Source organism: Otolemur garnettii, unplaced genomic scaffold (assembly GCF_000181295.1).
Source record: "Otolemur garnettii isolate 467f Iridium unplaced genomic scaffold, OtoGar3 scaffold00327, whole genome shotgun sequence".
Lineage (NCBI taxonomy): Eukaryota > Metazoa > Chordata > Mammalia > Primates > Galagidae > Otolemur > Otolemur garnettii.
Window position 1 is genome coordinate 210,446 of NW_003852722.1, and position 8,236 is coordinate 218,681.

At 37.7% G+C, this 8,236-nt stretch overlaps 1 gene segment (V, D, J or C); it reads right to left on the reverse strand.

Moving 5' to 3' along the window:
* Window positions 1-2,702: 2,702 nt before the first annotated feature.
* On the reverse strand, window positions 2,703-3,244 carry LOC100963916. The segment is given in 2 exon segments: window positions 2,703-3,049; window positions 3,193-3,244. Coding segments are annotated over 2 exon segments (399 nt in total).
* Between the last annotated feature and the right edge of the window lie 4,992 nt (window positions 3,245-8,236).

Here is an 8,236-nt window from a genome sequence, read left to right on the forward strand (position 1 = left end):
GGCCTGCTAAACAACAAGGACAACAACAGCAACAACAACAAAAAAAAATAGTTGGGCATTGTAGTGGGCACCCATAGTTCCTTGGTTACTTGGGAGACTGAAGCAAGAGAATTGCTTGAGCCCAAGAGAGTTTGAGGTTGCTGTTAGCTGTGATACCACAGCATTCTACTGAGGGCAACATAGTGAGACTCTGTCTCAGGAAAAAAAAAAAAGAGAGAGAGATCTGTTTCTTACTGGTTAAGTCTAGGGTGATGGTGTGTTTTCAGGTATTGTTCATTTCCACCACATTGTCAAATCTGCTTGTAGAGCTTTTTGTAGTAGTCAGAGATAATCTCTAGTACTTCTATGATATCTGTTATTATTTCCTCTTTCTCATTTCTGATTGAGGTTATTGGAGATTTTACTTTTCTGTTTCTAGTTAATCTGCCCAAAGTTTTATCAATTTTGTTTATCTTTTGAAGAACCAACATTTGTTTCATTAATTTTCTGAATTATTCTTTTGTTTTCAATTTAATTTATTTCTGATTTAATTTTGATTATTTCTTTTTTTCTGCTAAGTTAGGGATTGGATTTATTAGATTGTTGATCTCCTCTCTTTCTGTTTGTCAGATGTAGACATCTAATGTGGTGAATTTCCCTGTGGGAACTGCTTTTGCAGCATCCAACACATTTTGGTAGTTTATAGCTTCATTGTTGATATGTTCTAGGAATTTAATAATTTCTTCCTTTATCTCTTCCTTGACCCAACTATCATTCAGCATAAGGTTGTTTAATTTCTATGCCTTTATGTGGGGATGAAAATTTTTTGTTGGAGTTGAATTCCACCTTTATTGCCTTGTGGGCTGAGAAGAAACAAGGAATAATTTCAGTTCTTTTAATTTTGTTGAGGTTTGATTTGTGTCCTAGGATATGATCTATTTTGGAGTATGTTCCATGGGCTGACAAGAAGAACATATATTCCTTATCTTTGGAATGATATAGTCTGTATATGTCTATTAATCCAATTTGTTCTAGGGTTGCATTTAAGTCCCTCGTATCTTTGTTCAGTTTCTGTTTGGAGGATCTGTCCATTTCTGTCAAAGGGATGTTAAAGTTCCCAGCTATTATGGTGTTATAGGATATCATATTGTATTGCTCAGACCAGTTAAGGTCTGTTTCATGAATCTGGGAGCATTTATGTTGGGTGTATAAATATTTAGAATTAAAATGTCCTCTTGTTGTATTGTTCTCTTGACCAATATAACGGGACCATCTTTGTCTTTATTAACTTTAGTTTCTTTAAATCCACTTGTATCTGAAAATAAAATTGTGGCCCCTTCTTTCTTCTGATGTCCATTTGCCTAAAATACTGTTTTATTACCCTTCACCCTGAGTCTTATTTTGTCCTTCAAGATTAGGTGTGCTTCCTGAAGAAAACATATGGATGGCTCGTGTTTTTTTCACCATTGGCTACCCTGTGCCTCTTCAGTGGAGAATTCAAGCCATTAACATTTACTGTTAGTGTTGTTTCTGAGTAGGTTCCCCCCACCAGAGGTGGCTGGAGTCCTCTCTCCCTTGTCTCACTGCAGGTGGCTGATAAGGTGGTGTCTCTAGTCTACCATCTTGTTCCACCTACTTTATCCTGTTTATCTTGCTATATATAATGGAATGTAAGAATATGCCACAATTTGTTTTTCTTTGATTCAACAATCAATGGACATTTCTAGTTTGAGACAATTATGGATAAGATTGCCAATAAACAAAAGTCCTTATGTGAATATATGTCTTATTTATTTACTTATTTACTTTTGTGACAGAGTCTTGCTCTGTTACCCAGTCTGGAGTGCAGTGGCACAATCATAGCTCACTGCAGCCTCAAATCTCTGAGCTCAAGGCATCCTCCCACCTCAGCCTTGTAGTAGGTGGGACCATATGCATGCAGCACCACACCCAATTAATTTTTTTCCCTTTTTGTAGGGATGAGGTCTCCCTGTATTGCCTAGGTTGATCTTAAACTTCTGGCCTCAATCAATCTCCCTGCGTTGACCTCCCAAAGTGCTGGGATTACTCACATAAGTCACTGAACCCTGAGAATATCTATCCTCTGTTGCCCTGGATAGAATGCCATCATGTCATAGCTTACAACAAACTTAAACTCTTGAATTCAAGTGATCCTCCTCCTTTAGACTTCCGAGTAGCTGGGACTACACATGCCTGCCACAAAGCCCAGCTGTTTTTAGAATGGGGTCTTTCTCTTGCTTAAGCTGATCTCAAACTCCTGAGCTCAAGCAATCCACTGTCTGGGCCTCCCAGAGTGCTAAGATCACAGGCATGAGTCACCATGCTTGGCCTTGTTTTTATTTATTTGGGATAAATACTTAGCAGAGGAATTTCTGATCATGTGTTGAGAGTAATTTGTAGGAAACTGCCTTATGGCTTTCAAATGTCATACCAATTTGCATTCCCACAGCAATGTATAAATGTTAGTATCTCCACAACTGGCTGAAAGCTTAAAACAACTTCAAATACTTCAACTATTATGAAAAAAATTTTACAATTTGGTCATTCATTAAGCTAAATTTCTTTTGTTTACCTTAATAACCACCTCTCATACTGGGTTTATACATTATTTCATCACCTCTACATGCAAACGAAAACTAGTCCACACATCTGCCTGTCTAAGTCCCCACTGCCAGGTGTGCCTAGAGCCTCAGCTAGAGGTTTCAGTACAGGCTGCAGGTGCCTGGAGAGCCCTGTGTGCTTGCTGCACAGAAGTAGGTGCCTGAGTCTCCAGGCTGTGAAGTCCTTATGTGCAATGAGAAGTGTTTGGCACTTTTATTGAAGAAGACTGTGAATCTTCCTTCTTCCTCTTCCCTTTTAACTGAACGTATAGCTATCAAAAATGCAGGGCCTTTCCCAGGGAATTGCCGGTACCATGGGAAGTAGTCAAAAGCACTGTTCTCATAAGTACATTTCAAAACTGAAGTATGTCCTTCTTGGACTACCAAAGATGGAGGATCTTGTTTCACCTGCTGTTGGTCACTTTTTCCCTTCTCTTGGCCACTCACCGCTGTTTAGAAAAATAACAGAAAGTCATTAGGCCTCCTAAATAATATTTCCTTCTTAGTTTTTGCCTGCATAAGTTTTTCTCTACCCCAGTTTTCTCATCCACCCAATTAGCAACATAGCCTGCTTTTCTCTTCCACAACTCACAGCATAGTTGAAGCCATAGAATTAAAAATGATGCTTCCAGGATCTTGTCCATCTCCCCTGGCACCAGAGCTCAGGAACAACTCCAACAGTTTTCTCCTGACTCTGTTCTTGCTGGGTTGAATTCTTTCAACAGGCCCCGCCCTTTCACAAGTACTTTCACTTAAACCATTTCTGTTAAAGGAAGCACTTCCCCATTTTGTCCACATTTAGAATTGCTAAAAATACATTTGTTGGAAATCAGAAATCCTCTCCTTACACATAGACAAAGATCAATTTAAAATTTCTCTCCTCAATCCCCCTCTACCTTTTCCTTATATTTTTTTAGGGTATTAAAAATCACATGGTAGGACAGCTGAATGTGTCAGAGACCTTGCCTTATTCTACAATAGGAAGCTAAAGATTAGCATGAAGCTATAGATTAGCATGTGTAGTGATATTTCTTTTTTTCATTAGAAATGCTAATGAAATTAACTGAGAACAAACACTGACTACTATAATATTCCATTACAAGCTAAAGTCATGGAACAGAACAAGGGAATTGTAGAGTTTAACTTAGAGTAGCTAGAGGTTGGATTATGTGTGGGTAAAAATACTTCAAATTTATATTAGAGCCATGATGCAGCCTGGAAGTATATCGTGTATCCTTCAAAGAAGGGTTGACTTACATAGTCATATTTTTCAACCTTAATACAGATACCATTTAGATAGATGTATACATATATATAGATACATTATATGTGTGTATACATATATTCAAGTAGTAATAAATTAGAGAAGACTAGGTGATTAAAATTTACTAGACTAGTAATAAATTAGAGAAGACTAGATGATTAAAATTTACTAGACTTTAAATTTACTATTTAAAGATAATCTCTGGCTATATGACGAAGATATGTAATTTTCTTTGAAACAGCATTGCCCCTTTGTGGCCATATAGAAAATTTACACTGAACAGTTTTCCAACTTCTTAAAACTTTGTATTTAGTAACCCCCACATCTATCAGTGCACTGAAATAAGTAACCAAGTCTTTCTTCTGAGCCAATGGTTCCCTCAGATAGAAGGATATTTGTGAATATGTATACATATATGTACACACATACATATATGTGGAGAGAATTAAGTCTTAAAGCCCAGCACAGTAGTGCATGTCTGTAATCTCAGTTACTCAGGAGGCTGAGATGGTAGAATCACTCGAGTTTGAGGTTACAGTCAGCTATGATCATGCCACTACACTCTAGCCCAGGTGAAAAAGCAAGACTCTGTCTTTAAAATATTTTTTAAAAATAGTAAAAGTCTTACTGTGCTGTGATACTGATAATAGAGACAGTAGAACCATTTGTAGGGAAATTTGAAAATCCCCTTTATAAACACAAATATGTGTGTGTGTGTTGAATACCCTGATGCCTATAAGAATATTCAGGAAATGGTCCCTACAATTAGATAGTAGAATGACTTACCAAAATAAACAAAATCTGATTTTGAACACCCAAAGCAACTAGACATGCAACATCTTTTTTGCCTTTCAGTACAATTTATATACAATCATTAGATGAAGGTGTAATTAATCATCACAACTTTTATGCTGTAAGCACTAGTATGTTATGTGAAATAAGAAAAAATATCTTCACTAAAGACTTTTTTAAAAATGTCATGTTCTTTATCCAGTGAAGAATCTTACTGCTATGTGGAACACAAATGCCCTAAATGTTATTCACAACTGCTTTCAAAAAGCTGGTTTTGGAATTAGTGACTGTACAGATGTATAGAATAAACATCACTATTATAACGACAATGATCTATAGAGACATTAATTTTCCCATAATCATAAGGTTGGATGATTTTTTAAGTTCTGATACCACGTCAACTACTTCTGTTGATACTGATTTCAAACAAGAGCAGATATCCTTGATGTTGTTTTGTTTCGAGTGCTGAAAAACATAGTAAGAATGGCTCGGCACCCATAGCTCAGTGGTTAGTTGTCAGTACATACACCGGGGCTGATGGGTTCAAACCCAGCCTGTGCCTGTTAAAACAACAATGACAACAACAACAACAACAGCCGGGCCTTGTGGTGGGCGCCTGTAGTCCCAACTACTTGGGAGGCTGAGGCAAGAGAATTGCTTAAGTCCAAGAGTTGGAGGTTGCTGTGAGCTGTGATGCCACAGCAGCACTCTACCAAGGGCACCGAGGATAACATAGTGAGATTCTATCCCCAAAAATATAATAAATAAAATAAAATAAAATAAATATTTAAAAAAAAAAGTAAGATAATTTGTCCAAGTCCAAATGTCCCACAAAGATCTGTTCTGAGCTGCCAAAGAATTTGACACTATTGAATCCGTGAAATCTAAAGACAATTTGCACTTATTGTGAATAATAGCAGAGGAGGGTTAAGCAAATAGACATGATCTTGCTGAGCATATAAATGGCTGATTTACAGTGGATTTGGGGGAACCATAGAATTCAGAGATTGTCACACTTCAGAGCTGTTAATGAATTAACAATCGGTAGAAGCATGGTCACTGTTACTGACTGGTGGGTACTCAAGGGCATGTTCACTGGCATGTGTTCAGGATCGGCTGACTTTCAGAAGCCAGGAGCTAACATTGATTGCTTGATTTGCAAAAGCTTGTTCACTGAGGTTACTTGTTAACTCATTGAACAGGTACAAAACTAGTTATGGTGGCTATTTCTTACCATGGATGTGGAATGATCTGTCTTCTTAAGTGTATGGGAATAAATTTTATTTTCCTCACCTGTCCTCCATACTCTTTTGGTCTTCATGTAACCAAAGCTGCAGAAGACTATTGCAGGATTGTCCAGATCTTTCTCACTATTGTTGATTTTCTTGACAAACATTTTTGGCTATAGAGATCTGATCTTCAGTTCATACATTAATCAGCATAAGTTTTATTGAGTTTTAGTCTTTGCATTACCTTCTGAGTCATTTGTTTGGATGGTGACATGTAGAACGCCCCCCACAAGAATCAACAACAAACAAATAAATCTAGAAATATTATAAAAAGGAACTGTAAGACACTTGCAACCACAACCCAACATTTCCCAGATTTGATTAAGAAAACAAGTCCAAATGATTTTTTATGTCTATCTTAAACAACTATCTTCCAGTCTATCTATCTCATCTTCTTTATAAAATTGTTTTAACTTATCTTCAGCATTATATACAGCTGCAGTACCCAACCCTCAGGTATAGGATCCCCACCAATCTGTGGCCTGTTACAAACCCAGGTTGCATAGCAGGGGAGTGACTGAAGCTTCCTCTATATTTACAACCACTCCCCCATTGGTGACATCACTGCCTCTGGGCCACATCCTGTCACACAACCAGCAGCATTAGATTCTCATAGGAGAAAAACTCTACTGTGCATGCCAGAGATCTAGGTTTTAAGCTCCTTATAAGAATCTAATGCTCCTCCCACCCCTAGTCTTTGGGAAATTATCTTAAATGAAACCAGTCCCTGCTGCTCAAAAGGGTGGGGACTGCTGATTTAGAGTCAACAAGAAGCATCAGCAACAGAAAAGAATTCCCTATGATTGGCCCAAAGTAAATATAGGAAATATATAGAAAAATAAGGAAAATGTATAAATTTAGTGTTTGTTCATTGCTCTAAGTTATGACATTCTGACAATGGCACACAAAGACATGCAACAACAGTAATGAATACTACTCATCAAGAGACTGCTACATGTCAAAACCAGTACAACGGTGAGACAATGATATACAAAGGTTATGAAATCTTACCAAATTGTTTGTACAGTACTGCAAGGTAAGTGTAAATTGGCAAACACAAACTTGATTGTCAGGCTGGATATATAATTTTATAAAAACACACACACACATGAATAAAAAGGGCACTAAATCACTGTATGAATATTTTAGGAAAGGAGAAAACTGTTAAACTTGTAATACTTAAGTTACATTTGACTTCTACAACCACAAGAAGTGCTCAGTGTGATTTGTATTCATCTTTTGTTATCAGTATATATTATTAAAATTTTCTTAGTTTTTTCCTTTCTAAAATGTGTACAAAAGGAAATAAGTATGTAGACCTGGGACATATATATTAGTCTCAAGAACATGAATGGGACTTAGTTGAGTGGAACATAGTATTTTAAACTATTTTCTTCACAGCCATTTATCAATATATAAGTATTCAGAGAAATTTTACTTTTCCTTGCTGCACTAGGGGGATGGGATACAAACATTTGCCCTTGCCTGGTACATGTCCTGGTGAAGTAGTGCTGAATGTGCTGGAGAAACTTTGATCTTTGCAAAGTAGATCATTGCATAAGATATCTAATAACATCTTTATTGGAACATTTCTCTTTTCCTTTTATTCCTTTTACTTATGACCCTTTTAGGGTCCAGCACACTTAAGCTTAAACAATTATTTTGATTCTGTCTTCTTATCAGCTGTTCTACTAGTTCCAAGTTAGATACTCATAGTGCAGGACAAGATGCATATTGAAAAAGGGAAAACCAACACCAAAGTCCTAACCTGTAGAGCAAAAAAGCATCTGAGATAAAACTCTGCCTGTGTAGGTAAGGAACATTAAGCTGTGCAAAGGCTGCACTGGTGGCCTCCTGCTGTACTTGAGACTGAGGGAGGAGCTGAGCCCTGCTGAGGGTTTGTGCACAGGCTGCAGGTGCCGGGGAAGTGCTGTGCCTCCACAGCACAGAAATAAATGGCTGAGTCTGTCATCTGGGCAAAGGAAATGTACAATGAGCTGTGACGTTCCTGAGCAACTTTTGTGGCAGTTAATCTTCCCTTCTGCTTTGTCCCTGAGGGAATGTAGAACAGGTTGATGAGAGGTCCCCCTGGATTTTGGCGAAACCACTGCACGTTGTTCACAGAAGAAGAAAAATTGCACCACAACATGGAATTGGCGCCCTCGTGGAGACTCAGGGCTGGAGGACTCTGGTCCACTTGTATTCCTCTCACACCTGATCAGAAATGGAGAACAGGCATAGGTAATGGGCACTGTGATCTGGAAATGCCCCCTGGGATTATGAGAAGGATA